The 15872-nt window shown below is 36.1% G+C and overlaps 1 protein-coding gene and 1 pseudogene across 11 annotated transcripts in view; both read right to left on the bottom strand.

Annotated features, from left to right (window-relative positions):
* Window positions 1-15872, bottom strand: part of CCDC138 (coiled-coil domain containing 138) — a 134857-nt gene that overhangs the window by 93665 nt on the left and 25320 nt on the right. For 8 of the 11 annotated variants that reach the window (XM_058684613.1, XM_058684618.1, XM_058684614.1 and 5 more), the window contains 4 exons: window positions 11946-12065; window positions 3156-3233; window positions 2951-3058; window positions 24-188 (listed from right to left, as the gene is read on the bottom strand). In XM_058684613.1, coding sequence (XP_058540596.1) covers window positions 24-188; window positions 2951-3058; window positions 3156-3233; window positions 11946-12065 — 471 coding nt within the window. The remainder of the gene's footprint in view (window positions 1-23; window positions 189-2950; window positions 3059-3155; window positions 3234-11945; window positions 12066-15872) is intronic. The other 3 variants (XM_058684615.1, XM_058684609.1, XM_058684611.1) reach the window with 2 other exon arrangements.
* On the bottom strand, window positions 689-2032 carry LOC131486137 (ubiquitin thioesterase OTUB1-like; annotated as a pseudogene).

Genomic DNA, 15872 nt, shown 5'->3' with positions numbered 1-15872 from the left:
ATGTATCAAATCAAGAAACAAACCTTTATACACTTCTCCTGAATATCATTTCTCTGAGAAGCAAATTTCAGTAGGGGCTTTTCACCATCCATTCCAGATTCTTCGCTTTTTAATTTACTAAGGTGGTGATCTGAAATCCAGTCCATGAAGACAGTTAAAAGTTCATAAACTTGTGCATTAAGTGGTACCTATATGTAAAAAATTAAACCAAACATATATTTCAGTTCACAACCTGATAAAATTTCAAAGACAAGTTTTAAATTTGGGGATTATAGAAAAAGTTACCTAAAGAATGCCATTAAAATATGTATTGAGAGTCTATCTCTGAGAGTCTATCAAACCGAAGTAAAGAACAAAATGCCAGAAAAATTTATAGATTCAATTACACTGATTTTAGTATTCCTTCAAATCACTTTTAGTCAATTTCATTCTACATTTATCACACATCTACCTTAAACAGGGAACTACACTAGATTTAGTTTTTTAGAAATCTGAAAAGACAAAGAAACAAAAGCAAATAAATAAATAACAAAGTAACATTAAGCAGACAGCAATCTACAAAATCAGAATGAGATTAGAGTTACATTATTCTGAACGAGTAATTTTAACCTGTTTTCTTCAAATGGAAACTTTAGATGACTTCAGTCATCATTAAGTACCGAGTAGAAATAAAACTGAGTTAATACAACATGGAAGGCTGTATAAGAGGAAAAAGGTCAGAGTGGGGGTATGAAATATTTCCATTTACAACCACAAAAAATATTTCTGAACATATGTGCTGCCTGGCAGAGGGCAGTGGCAGGCCAGGGCAGTGGCAGACAGGGGCAAGTCCTATTTGTAGAGGAAATCGTAGTTCCAGGAGGTAGAGAAGGTAGATCTTAGGCCCAGAGACTTCAGGAAAAGATGTGCAGGTTGGTGCTATACCCTCTGTGCAATCTCCTTCCACCCACCTGGATGGAACCCTGAGGGCATGGGCCGGCATGATGACAAGAATGTGGTTACTATCCTCATACGTGGCCTCTACCTCCTGGTGGCAGAATTCCTTTACAGTGCACCCACCTTCAATGAAGTGCTCATACTACAGGAAGCCTGAGGTGAACAGTTGCAGGTAGACTAACAGAAAGTCCAAGGTCCTCTGGTTATTGAAGGAGGGCAACAAGTTGGCTACTTAGGTCTGCTTCTCCATCTGCTCAGTTAGGTCTATAAACATGGTATGGAAATCTTCAACTGTGAACAGTGAAGCCCTGGGACACCAGGTCTTCTTTGATCTTGGCAGACACGGGCTTGAACTGCTAAAACTCCCTGCTGACATCCAGCAGCATTTCCACGTGGAGAATCCAAAACCTCGATAGAAGCTGTTCATATAAGGGCATCTGGGTAGCTCAGCAGTTAAGTATCCCACTTCAGCGTAAGTCATGATCTCCCAGTTTGTGGGTTTAAGCCCTATATTGGGCTCTCTGCTGGCAGCACGGAGCCCACTTTGGATGCTCTATCTCCCTCTCTCTCTCTGTCCCTCCCCTCTCTCAGAAATAAATAAACATTTAAGAAGGAGGAGGAGGAGGAGGAGGAGGAGGAGGAGGAGGAGGAGGAGCAGCAGCAGCAGCTGCTCACATAAAGCCTGGTCTTGCAGATGTATGAGAACTTTTGGTGGAGGTGCTCAATCTTCCAGTGATAGATGTCATCCAGCATATTCCCTGCATAGGATGGTGAGTTCTAGTAGCTCCAAGAAGAGAAGGTTCTGCATAGCAATCTTTTGCTGAATTTGGTCCTGAGTCATGATGTCTTCATCATAAGCCAGATAGTTAACACCTTCAGAGTCACACTGCCCAATGGTGGCTCCTGATTTTACTACTCAGATTCCAGAAAAATCTTTAAACAGTGCTGTGTTCCCACTTTATGAAAATAAGTAGAGGATTTATAAAAATTATTAAAAACCCACATTGAGATATCACTACTCACCTACCGAAAAGGTCAAAATGAAAAAGACTGAAAACAAATGTTGGCAAGGTTGTGGAGCAATCACAAAATTCATAGGAGTATAAAACGGTACAACAGCTTTGGAAAACTGGCAGTTTCATGAAAAGTCAAATATCTATGACCCATAAATTCTGGCCTTAGTTGTATGTCCAAGATGAATGAAAACACATGTCCGCTAAAAGCCTTGTACACAAATATTCTTAACAGCTTTATTCATAATAGACAAAAAATAGAAATAGCCCAGGTGTCTATCAACAGAAGAATAAACAAATTCTGTGATACAGTCATACAATGGAATACTACTGAGCAACTACAGAGGAACAAACTATTGATACACCCAATGTTATAATGAGTAAAATAAGCCTTACCCAAATGAATGCATACTATACAATCTCATTGATCTAAGTTCTAAAATAGGTAAAATGAATTCATGGTGATAGAATGCAGATTAGCAGCTACTTCTTACAAGGAAGAGCTGAGAAGGGACAAGGGAACTTTCTAGAGTGATGGAAATATTCTCTATCTAGTTGTAGGTTACAGGAGTATAGGCATTCTTCAATACTGACCAAACTATATACTTAACAATATGCATTATGTTACTGTAATTTATGCCTCAATGTAAAAAAATTATTAGGAAAAAATAAATAAATTAGAGCTCATTCAGGTGTGGATTGCAGTCTTGACAGAAAACATTGAAAGCTTATGGGTTCTTAAAACACAATGAATAATAAAGCTCTTATTAAGCTTAAGGTCCTGTGATCTGTCAATGTTACTAGGCCTGAAACACTACTGAAATACTTTGTTTTGCTTTTGTAAATAGAAGCATATTAGAAACATTATACAGCTATTTCTCTGTAAATGAATTATTATGGTGAATCTTTTCATATCAAAAAGGATAGGAAAAAAAAGGTTCAAGAACAAAGAGAAAAAATGTCTTTGCCTTCTATTGGAGAAATTTTCAATCACATCATACCTTGTGAGTTTTTGAGACTGGTACTTTTTCTTGTCTTAAACTTTTCATTTCGTTAGCAGCATGGGAATTTCCTTTCAGTCTCTGTATTGTCATAAACTCATATTTCCTCTGCAACAGTGCATATCCATGAATTAAAACACAATTGTATTAAATGTGAGAAAACCCAAAGGCAATCATTTAAAATTCACTTGTGCAGGCAGCTTACCTGTAAATTATCTAAACGAGCTTGAACTCTCTTAGCCTGAATCTCCATCTTCTTGTTTTCTTCACTTACTTCATTTAACTACAGTGAGAAAATATTAAATATTTCAATATAAAACTTAAGCTGATTTCATACTAAAGATTTCCAAAATAATCTACTATCTTATCTAGTCTGGCTAACCACACAATGTAACAAAACAGAGGTAGTATTCATGATTAAAGAAAATCACAGCTGAGGGTAACTAGACTTATCTTGGAAATCATTTTGAAATGTATAAAAACATTGAATCACTATGATATACACCTGAAATTAACAGGATATTGTATGTCAATTATACTTCAACAATAAAATAGATTTTTTAATTAAAATAAAACACAGCTAAAAATCATCATTAGTCCTCAAAGTACTAACAGTATCTAAGTTTACTGCATTCTATAAAAATCTGTTAAGTCTCCTGATATCTTACAAGTATATGTTTTAATGGGAAAGATCTTTTAATTGAACTTTTTATTGAACAATAATGTATGTATAGAAAAGTGTACAAATCATTAAAGCATGCAGTGTAATAAACTATTGAAATTGGATTAATATATAAATTTGGGAAGAACTGTCATGCTTAAAAATATTGAGTCTTCCCACCTATGATCATAACATAAACTTCAATTTATTTAGGTCTTCTTTATTTTATCTTAATAATGTTTTGTACTTTTCAGTATATATGTTATACACATCTTTATTTAGATTTAACCTGGATAGCTAATATTTTTTGATGTTATTATCTGTATCTTTCAATAAATAACATTTATTATCTGATTTTTGGTATATAAAAATACACCTGGTTTTTGAATATTGAACTTATATCCAAAGATTCTCCTAAATTTATTTAATTCTACTAACTTGTCTGTATACTTGTCTGTATACTTATCTTAATTCTACTTACTTGTTTGGATACCTCTGTATATAAGTACATAATCATATCATCAGTAGATAAGTCTTACTTCTTATTCCTTATTTTTCCAATCCTTATTTTCTACTTTTTTTTTTCCCTATTGCACTGACTAGCAATTTCATTATAGTGTTCAATAGAAACAGGAACAGTGAGGACACTTTGTTCTGATTTCAGAGGGAAAACATTTCAATAACCTATATTAAGTATGATTTTGCTGTTGGTTTTTTTTTGTAGATACTTATCAAAATTAAGTTTTCTTTTATTACTATTATCAACATGGTGCTCAATTTTATTATCAGCAGAAATTATGATTTTTCTACTCTTTTTCTACTCTTATTAGATGTGTTAATTTTCAAATGATAAATCACCTTTGTATTCCTGTATTAAATCCACTCAGTTGTATTATTTTTATGCATTGCTAGACTCAACCTGCTAACATTTAAAAATTTTACATCTATATTCATGTAACTGGTTTGAATTTTTCTTTTCTTGTAACATTCTTGACATGTTTAGTTTCAAGATTACACTGGCCTCTTACAACAAGAAAGGGAGTTTTTCTATTTTCCTATTTATATTTAAGACACAGGATGTTTCCTCCTTAATAGTTAGTCATTAGTTTTACTGTTCCTGGTCTTATTTTTCTCTGAACACTTTTAAAATTTTATCTTTACTTAATGTTTTTAGCAGTCTTAAAATTAAAGCAGTGTTCTTCTGTATGGTTTTCCTAAATATGTACCCTGCTTAGGCTTAACATAATTTCTTGAATCTGTAGGTTGGTGGGTTTGCTTGTTTGTTTTTTACCGTTTTGGATAGTGATTATTTCTCTTCCCATATTTTGTTTTTGCCCTATTATCCCTCTTATTTTTTATTTTATTTTATTTTTTTAATTTACATCCAAGTTAGTTAGCATATAGTGCAACAATGATTTACCCATTTAGCCCATCCCCCCCCACAACCCCTCCAGTAACCCTTTGTTTGTTCTCCATCTTTAAGAGTCTCTTATGTTTTGTCCCCTCCCTATTTTTGTATTATTTTTCCTTCCCTTCTCTTATGTTCATCTGTTCTGTGTCTCAAAGTCCTCATATGAATGAAGTTATATATTTGTCTTTTTCTAATTTCACTTAGCAAAATACCCTCCAGTTCCACCCACATAGTTACAAACGGCAAGATTTAATTCTTTATGACTGCTGGGTAATACTCCATTGTATATATATACCACTTCTACTTTATCCATTCATCCATTGATGGACATTTGGGCTCTTTCCATACTTTGGCTATTGTTGATAGTGCTGCTATAAACATTGGGGTGCATGTGCCCCCTCGAAACAGCATACCTCTTCCCCTATGATAAATACCTAATAGTGCAATTGCTGGGTCGTAGGGTAGTTCTATTTTTAGTTTTTTGAGGAACCTCCATACTGTTTTCCAGAGTGGCTGCACCAGTTTGCATTCCCACCAGCAATACAAAGGAGATCATCTTTCTCCACATGCTCTCCAACATCTGTTGTTGCCTGGTTAATGTTAGCCATTCTGACAGGAGTGAGGTAGTATCTCATTGTGGTTTTGATTTGTATTTCCCTGATGATGAGTGATGTTGAGCATGTTTTCATGTGTTGGCTGGCCATCTGGATGTCTTCCTTGGAGAAGTATCTATTTATGTGTTTTGCCCATTTCTTCACTGGGTTATTTTTTTGGGGGTATCGAGTTTGATAAGTTCTTTATAAATTTTGGATACTAACCCTTTATCTGATACGTCATTTGCAAATATCTTCTCCCATTCTGTCAGTTGCCTTTTAGCATTGCTTGTGCAGAAGCTTTTTATTTTGATGAGGTCCCAATAATTCATTTTTACTTTTGTTTCCCTTGCCTCCCTTGTTTCCCTTGACGTGTTGAGTAAGAAGTTGCTGCAGCCAAGATCAAAGAAGTTTTTGCCTGCTTTCTCCTCAAGGATTTTGATGGCTTCCTGTCTCACATTTAGGTCTTTCATCCATTTTGAGTTTATTTTTGTGGATGGTGTAAGAAAGTGGTCCAGGTTAATTCTTCTGCATGTTGCTGTCCAGTTTCCCCAGCACGACTTGCTGAAGAGACTGTCTTTATTCCATTGGATATTCTTTCCTGCTTTGTCAAAGATTAGTTGGCCATACGTTTTTGGATCCATTTTTGGGTTCTCTATTCTGTTCCATTGATCTGAGTGTCTGCTTTTGTGCCAGTACCATACAGTCTTGGTGATTACAGCCTTGTAATACAGCTTGAAGTCCAGGATTGTGATGACTCCTGCTTTGGTTTTCTTTTTCGAGATTGCTTTGGCTATTCGGGGTCTTTTCTGGTTCCATTCAAATTTTAGGATTATTTGTTCCAGCTCTGTGAAGAATGGTGTTATTTTGATAGGGATTGGATTGAATATGTAGATTGCTTTGGATAGTGTTGACATTTTAACAATATTTGTTCTTCCTATCCAGGAGCATGGAATATTTTTCCATTTTTTTGTTTATTCTTCAACTTCTTTCATAAGCTTTCTACTGTTTTCAATGTAGAGAGTTCTCACCTCTTTGGTTAGATTTCTTCCTAGGGATTTTATGGTTTTTGGTGCAATTGTAAATGGGATTGATTCCTTGATTTCTCTTTCTGTTGCTTCATTGTTGTTGTGTAGGAATTCAACCGATTTCTATGCATTGATTTTATATCCTGCAACTTTGCTGAATTCATGAATCAGTTCTAGTGGTTTTTTGGTGGAATCTTTTGGGTTTTCCATATAAAGCATCATATCATGTGCGAAGAGTGAAAGTTTGACCTCCTCCTGGCCAATTTGGATGCCTTTTGTGTTGCCTGACTGCTCAAGTTAAGACTTCCAATACTATGTTGAATAACAGTGGTTACGAGTGGACATCCCTGTCTTGTTCCTGACCTTAGGAGGAAAGCTCTGTTTTTCTCCATTGAGGATGATATTAGCATTGGATTTTTCATATGTGGCTTTTATGATCTCGAGGTATGATCCTTCTATCCCTACTTTCTCAGGGTTTTTATCAGAAAGGATGCTGTGTTTTGTCGAATGCTTTCTCTGCATCTATTGAGAGGATCATGTGGTTCTTATCCTTTCTTTTATTGATGTGATGAATCACATTGATTGTTTTCCAGATACTGAACCAGACCTGCATCCCAGGTATAAATCCCACTTGGTCGTGGTGAATTATTTTTTTCAGTGTATTGTTGGATTTGGTTGGCTAATGTCTCATTGAGGATTTTTGCATCCATGTTCATCAGGGAAATTGGTCTGTAGTTCTCCTTTTTAATGGGGTCTTTGGTTTTGGAATCAAAGTAATGCTGGCTTCATAGAAAGAGTTTGGAAGTTTTCCTTCTATTTCTATCTTTTGGAACAGCTTCAAGAGAATAGGTGTTAACTCTTCCTTAAATGTTTGGTAGAATTCCCCTGGAAAGTCACCTACCCTGGACTCTTGATTTTTGGGAGATATTTGATTACTAATTCAATTTCTTTACTGGTTATGTGTGTGTTCAAATTTTCTACTTCTTCCTGTTTCACTTTTGGTAGTTTATATGTTTCTAGGAATTTGTCCATTTCTTCCAGATTGCCCATTTTATTGGCATACAGCTGCTCATAATATTCTATTATTGTTTTTATTTCTTCTGTGTTGCTTGTGATCTCTTTCATTCTTGATTTGGGTCCTTTCCTTTTTCTTTTTGATCAAACTGGCTAGTAATTTATCAAGCCCTATGATCTCTTTTTGAATTCCCATGTTAAAACTTTTAACAAATGTTTCTTATTCTTTCTCCACTCAATGTTTTCATTTCAAGATTTTTTAGGAAATGATCCTCCAGTTCATTAATCCTAACTTCTGCTGTGACTTATCTACTGTTAAATCCTTTCACTGGAGTTTTGAAATTCAATTAGTGCATTTTTTAGTTTTAGAATTTCAATTTAATTCCTTTTTACATATTCTGCTTCTCTAATGAAGTTCTCAATCTTTTTTTCCTACTTATTTGAACATATTAATCACTTTCTGAACTTTAAAAAGAACTTTTTTTAATGTTTATTTATTTTTCAGGGAGAGAGAGACAGAATGAGAGTGGGCAAGGGGCAGAGAGAAAGGGAGACACAGAATCCTAAGCAGGCTCCAGGCTCTGAACTGTCAGCACAAAGCCCGACGCAGGGCTTGAACTCACGAACCCTGAGATCATGACCTGAGCCGCAGTCAGACGCTTAACCAACTGAGCCACCCAGGCATCCTTATCAGTTTTTTAATTGTAATCATCATTTTAAAGTCATGGTTAGTAGCTCCAATATCTGGATCACTCGCAGGTATATTCATATTGTCTGGGGCATTTTTGTTCTCTTCATAGTCATGTGATTCTGCCCTTAGTGCAATTATTAATTTCGTACAGAATGACTAAGAAAATTTACAAATTCTATGCACATGACATCTTCTTTCAAAGAGGGCTCATTCTAAGAGCTCAAATGTCCATCGATAGATGAATAGATAAAGATGTGGTATATGTATACAATGAAGTATTACTCGGTAATCAAAAAGAATGAAATCTTGCCATTTACATCTATGTGGATGGAACTAGAGAGTATTATAAGTGAAATTAGTCAGAGAAAGACAAATATGACTTCACTCATATGACGACTTTAAGACACAGAACAGATGAACACAAGGGAAGGGAAGCAAAAATAACATAAAAACAGGGATGGGGACAAAACATAAGAGACTCTTAAATATGGAGAACAGAGAGTTACTGGAGGGGTTGTGGGAGGGGGGAAGGGCTAAATGGGTAAGGGGCATTAAGGAATCTACTCCTGAAATCATTGTTGCACTGTCTGCTAACTAACTTGGATGTAAATTTAAAAAATCAAATAAAAAAAAAAAGAGGGCTCATTCTAGGTATTCAAAATGGAGACTGATTACTCTAAACAGGAACTAAGATCATTTAGGAAATTTCAATCAGAGGAGGGTTCCATCTACTCTAATTTGCCTCTTCCTAGAGTGCAACCCTGCTGCTTTTTTTTTTTAATATATGAAATTTATTGTCAAATTGGTTTCTATATAACCCAGTGCTCATCCCAAAAGATGCCCTCTTCAATGCCCATCACCTACCCTTCCCTCCCTCCCCCCCCCCCACCCCCCCATCAACCCTCAGTTTGTTCTCAGTATTTAAGAGTGTCTTCCCTGCTGCTTTTTCAACTGAGGACCTATGTTGTCCACAGGGACTCTCCAGCCTGGTGAGTCCTGAATATTAATCCTTGCCTCCTCAGCTTAGCATGACTTAACGGATTTGTTATCATTGATGTTGTTATTATTGTTTCAAACTTATTTATGCCCACTGGTGCCACAAATTACTACTTAAGACAGTCATGGAAATAACTTACTTTTTTATTTAGCAATTTTGAAATGCAGTTGAGCCTTAAACCATGTGTGCGTTAGGGGTGTTGACCCCCAGGCAATAAAAAATTCATATAGAACTTCTGACTCCCCAAACTTAACTACAATAGCTTACTGTTGACCAGAAAAGCCTTAGTGATAACAGACAGTCAATTAACACATAATTCGTATGTTTTACTCCTATATACTATGTTCTTACAATAAATAAGCTAGAGAAAACAAAATGTTATTAAGAAAATCCTAAGGAAAATATATTTACAGTACTGTACTACTTATCAAAAAAAACCTGCATATAAGTATAACAGTGCAAACCCGTGTTGTTCAAGGGTCAGCTGTATATATCATTCATAGTGCAAACTATAGCCCATGGGCCAAATCTGAACACTGTTGTTATAAAGTCTTATTAGAACACAGCCATACTCACTCACTTATTGACCATAGTTGCTTTTGCATTATGTCAGAGTTGAGTCATTGCGACAGACTGTATGGCTCACAGAGTCCAAAGTATTTACTATTTCATCCTTAACAGAAAACAAAAAACGATCCCTTATCCACACTAAACAAAGTAACTATAAAAAAGCACCCGGGGGACACCTAATTGGTTCAGTTAGTTAAGCATCTGACTCTCAATTTCGATGCAGGTCATAAACTCGCAGTTCATGATTTCAAGCCCCACATCAGGCTCTGCGCTGACAGTGGGGAGTCTGCTTAGGATTCTCTCTCTTCCTCTCTCTCTACCCCTACCCCACTTGTGTTCTCTCATTCATGTGTTCTCCCTCTCTCAAAATAAATGAACTTAAAAAATTGTTTTAAAAAGCATTCTGCCAGTTGGTACCAAAGGGTTTCTCCCAGGCTTTTTCAGTTTGGACATACTAGATCAAAAATCCAATTATCAATAGGTTGACCACTTAATAATTACATATCCACTCCGCTCACCAGATACTGATACAAACACATGCAAGACTATTAAGAATTGTACAACCTTAAAAGATAGGTATAGGCAACAATGCTCCTTGGCTAGTAGTTAAAGAAACCCTTCTCAAAAAAAATGTGCTAGAGTTGTCTGGTGACAGACAGTACCTACACTTGTGGTAAGAACAGCATAACATACAAAGTTGTCAAATCATTAATTTGTACGCCTGAAAACGCCTGAAACTAATACAATGTTGTGTGTCAACTACAATTTAAAAAAGAGAGGGAGAGAGCACTACACTGAGTGTGATGGGAAAAAGTAATCTCACCAGGGATAAAGCAGGCTTCCCAACAACAGTAAGTGAAGGCCATACTCCAACTGTGGGAGGCCATAAATGAATTCAGAGAAGCCAAAGAACTTAGATCAAATGAGAAACAGTATCCCTAGTTATCAAGGCCACTGAGAAAAGCTGTAACAAGCCGTGACTACAGGACATCAAAAAGAGAAACTGAGAACATATAGCTAGCTACCTAAGGAATTCCAGTATTCATATTATCTCTGAGAGTCTGAGCTTAGAATCCATATAGTTTTCCAGCCCAAAGCTTTAATTTTTTTTTAAATTTTTTTTTTTTTCAACGTTTTTTATTTATTTTTGGACAGAGAGAGACAGAGCATGAACGGGGGAGGGGCAGAGAGAGAGGGAGACACAGAATCGGAAACAGGCTCCAGGCTCCGAGCCATCAGCCCAGAGCCTGACGCGGGGCTCGAACTCACGGACCGCGAGATCGTGACCTGGCTGAAGTCGGACGCTTAACCGACTGCGCCACCCAGGCGCCCCCAAAGCTTTAATTTTTGAAGTGACTGGGTTTAGCCCAGTTTCTGCTCGTCTACTTCTCCTCTTCCCACAAATACACACACAATCAGTCTCTCATCTCTCTTCAACATATTCTTTCACATCTTTCAGTCAAAAACTGGCAAAAGTTAAACAAACAAAAAAAGAAAAACAGATACAACTCATAAAAATATTTGCAACTTCAGTATTAAGTAGCAATCGAGATTACATCACACACATAACCACAGTACAACATGATAGCACTCTATACTCATGGGACTACAAGCAATGTGTAGGCTTCCTTCTAGTACACTGCCTAGCACATAATAGATACCCAGAAAATAAACGAATGTTAAATAAGCAGTGGTGTAAAATAGCAGTTAAAAGAAGTAGTATTAGATTAGCTAAATGCCTAAAAATCCCCAGGTTATCAAGCAGGTTTTTTTGCTTGTTTTTAATTTTAAAAATTTCAAATTGCAAAAGCATCTCAACTAGTTGCTAAAATAGATGATGAAAAACCAAAAGCTTAAGAATACCATATTTATATTTGGAAGTATTATACAAAATAAAGTTAGCAAATAAAGTTAATAAAAAAATTTCTCTAGATAGAATATATCCTAAGACTTTGATAAATAATTTAAGTATAGATGATAGAAGTTTTAAGAGTATTTTGAAATCTAGTATATACTAAAATAGATCTTACCTGCTTTTTTAAGTTATCATTCAATTCTTTTAATGCATCAAAAGAGGACCTTAGCCTCTTACTTTCTTTATTTCTTTCCTTAAGAACTTCAGTTAAGTGCTCAACTTCTGCACTGTGCTGCTAGAAGGGGAAAAAAAATCTGATTTAAAAATTAGGTGTGGATTCCATGCCACAAATGCTACTGAACACAAAGTAATTAAAAATTAGAACTCCTCTGGGCGCATGGTTGGCTCAGTCAGTTAAGCATCCAATTCTTGATTTCAGCTCAGGTAATGATCTCAACAGTCATGGGATCAAGCCCTGTGTCAGGCTCACCGTTGATGGACCAGAGCCTGCTTGGGATTCTCTCTCTCCTTCTCTCTCTGCCCCTCTGTGCCTCGTGCACGTGAGTGCTCCCCCTCTCTCTCAGTGTAAACATTAAAAAAAAAAAAAAATAGAACTCCTTGAATCAGGACTTTTATCAATGTATTTAAGCATATATGACTAATACCACAATTAATTATAAAAACTATGTCATCAAACAAAGTAATAACTAAGCATTGAAAACATTTGTTAAGTACTTACTAAAAAAACTATTTTGTGCTTCTGCTCAAAAGAGTCCACTGAAACTCACTAAAATAATTTCTTTCACACCATGGAATGATAAAACAATGAAGGGTTTCTGATCTTTTTTTTTTTTTTAATGTTTGAGAATGTGAGTGAGTGGGTGTGAGAGAAGGAGGGGCAGTGAAAGGGAGAGAAAGAATCCCAGCAGGTTCTCTGCCTCAGTGCAGAGCCTGAGGCAGGGCTCAATCTCACAAATAGTGAGATCATGACCCAAGCTGAAACCAGAGTCAGGCACTTAAACCAACTGAGCCACCCAGGCTCCCCGGGTTTCTGATCTTCTTCAAGAGTCTGGTTAGCAATTCATAGCTTTATAAGTTAAAATTTAAGATTTAAGTTACCCTGAGGAATAAATATCCATAGATATAGAACTAATTGCTTATTCTCATAAAGTAGCTAATTGTTTACATCTCAAATTTAAAAACATATTAATATATCTGAGTCTTTTTTAAAAAAATTTTTTTTTTTAACGTTTATTTATTTTTGAGACAGAGACAGACAGAGCATGAACGGGGGAGGGTCAGAGAGAGGGAGACACAGAATCTGAAACAGGCTCCAGGCTCTGAGCTGTCAGCACAGAGCCCGATGCGGGGCTCAAACTCACGGACCACAAGATCATGACCTGAGCCGAAGTCGGCCACTTAACTGACTGAGCCACCCAGGTGCCCCAATATATCTGAGTCTTAAACTATTTGACTTTCCTTAATCAGTTTTATAAATAATTGAAATCAATTAACCTTCTAATCACATTTAAATGAGATAGCACTTTTTGATTTAAAGTACAGATACATGTCACCTTTTATTCTCAATTTATTCATAATGTATTAAAACAAGCAAATTTCTATATGAAATAAAAAAATTGAGTTAATTTCTTTCTTCCAAGTAATCATATAGGAACTATTTTAAAAAAGGCTGTTATCTTTACACTTAAGAATAGCAGACAAATCTAAAGAGAAAAAAAATCAAGAAGTCTAGTATGGAAACCTCTTGAGAATCCAAGCATTTCTTCTTTTGCCCTGTTTAAAAATCCAACCACGTGAAAACATTAGCTTTATGCAATTTTATTATTACATTAAATGATTCTTTAAATAACTTAGTATCTAACCACAAATACAGGTATTTCAAACATTAGGTTAACATTCTCATTGTCCATATTTTTCCAAATCGAAAAGATGTTAAAAATAGGATATGAGTTCCATTTCCAGAATGACAAGATAAGCCCACTACATTCTAGTTCTGTTACTGATTACAACTGAAAACCTTAGACAAAACACAAAAAGTAACCCTAAAGACTGTAAAACGTAAACAGAAATAGGGAATTGTAGCAGTCTTGCCCCAGGGCAGACCCCCAGCACTCTGAAGTGCAGCAGAGCACTGTAGGCTGCTAAACTGAGAGAAACTCTGCCTTTACAGTCAGGGAAGCCAGGAAAAGGGCCACTGTGAGCCACGGAATGTGTGCAGTATCTCAGAGACTCAGAAGAAGAATCTTTTCATTCAGGTGTACAAACACCTGTAGAAATCTGGCTTAATTCTAAGCATAGCACAAACAAAAGTGGCAAAGCAAAGGTGGAGAGATCAGAGTTCGGTTTAAAAATACCACCCACATCTCAAACTAACCCCCAATTCTGCCATCATGGGAAAGACACAGGCACCATACTAAGGGTCTTGAGAACTGAACTGATTTAAACCATTGCCTGAGTATTAGAGTAAACCTAAGTGGCACAGGTACAACTCCAAAGCTTTGAAAACTGAACTGAGATTGGGTCACTTCCCACAGAAGGTGAGAAAGAACCCTGGCCTAAATCTAATGAGGATGGAATAGGGAAAATGGAGTATGAAGATCCTGAGCTCACCTCCTTTCATGAACACACCAAGGTTGCAACTATATGGACAGCAACTCCCTCTGAGAATGACCTGAAGACTAGCAGGACAGCTCTTTCACAGGTAAAAACATAAAGAAACAGACACATCAAGAAGGGTGAGAGATAGGGCTCCTGGGTGGCTCAGTGGGTTGGGCATCCAACTTTGGCTCAGGTCCTGATCTCACAGCTCATAAGTCTGAGCCCTGAATCTGGCTCTGTGCTGACAGCTCGGAGCCTGGAGCCGGTTTTGGATTCTGTCTCCGTGTCTCTCTGTCCCGCCCTGCTCACGCACTATTTGTCTGCCTCTCTCTATCTCAAATATAATAATAATAATAATAATAATAATAAAAGAATTTTTAAAAAAAGTACACAATCTTCCAAAACTGAATCAGGAAACAGAAAATCTGAACAGAACAATTACTAGTAATGAAATTGAATCAGTAATCAAAAACTGTCAACAGCTAGCTTCAGAGGTGAATTCTACCAAACATACAAAGAGTTAATACCTATTCTTCTCTCAAGTATTCCCAAAAAAATTTAAGAGGAAGGAATGCTTCCAAATTCACTCTGAGGCCAGGATTACCCTGATTTATTCCAGGGATGCAAGAATGGCTCAATATTCACACACCTATGTGATATGACACATTAAAATAATGAAGGATAAAAACCATATGGTCATCTCAACAGATGCAGAAAAAACATTTATCAAAAGGCAACATCCATTCATGATAAAAACTGTTAACAAAGTGAGTACAGAGGGAACATACCTCAACGTAATAAAGGCCATACATTGGAAAGCTATAGCTAGCATCATACTCAAAGGTGAAAGCTACAAGCTTTTACTCTAAGATTAGGAATAAGACTAGAATGCCTACTTTTACCACTTTTATTCAACACAGCATTGGAAGTCCTAGCCACAGCAATCAGACAGGAAAAAGAAATAAAAGACATCCAAGTTGGTAAGGAAGATGTAAAACTGTCACTATCTGCAGATGACATTATATTCTATATAGTAAACCATAAAGAATTCACCAGAAACTATTAGAATATATGAATTCAGTAAAGTTGCAGGATACAAAATTAATATACAGAAATCAGTTGTGTTTTTATACTAATACCATAATAGCAGAAAGAGAAATTAAGAAAACAATCATACTAACAATTGCACTAAAAACAATAAGAATACCTAGGAATTAATTTAACCAAGGAGGTGAAAGACCTTTACTCTGAAAACTATATGACATTAATAAAAGAAATAGAAGATGTCACAAATAAATAAGATATACCATGCTCATGGATTAAAACAACTAATACTGTTAAAATGCCCATACTACCTATCGTAATCTACAGATTGAATGCAATCCTTACCAAAATACCAACAGTCTTTTTCACAGAACTAGAACAAATAATACCACAAAAGACCCAAAACAGCCAGAGCAACTTTAAGAAGAACAAACTTGGA

Source organism: Neofelis nebulosa, chromosome 9, assembly GCF_028018385.1.
Source record: "Neofelis nebulosa isolate mNeoNeb1 chromosome 9, mNeoNeb1.pri, whole genome shotgun sequence".
Classification (NCBI taxonomy): Eukaryota; Metazoa; Chordata; class Mammalia; order Carnivora; family Felidae; genus Neofelis; species Neofelis nebulosa.
This window is presented reverse-complemented; position numbering and strand designations above follow the sequence as displayed.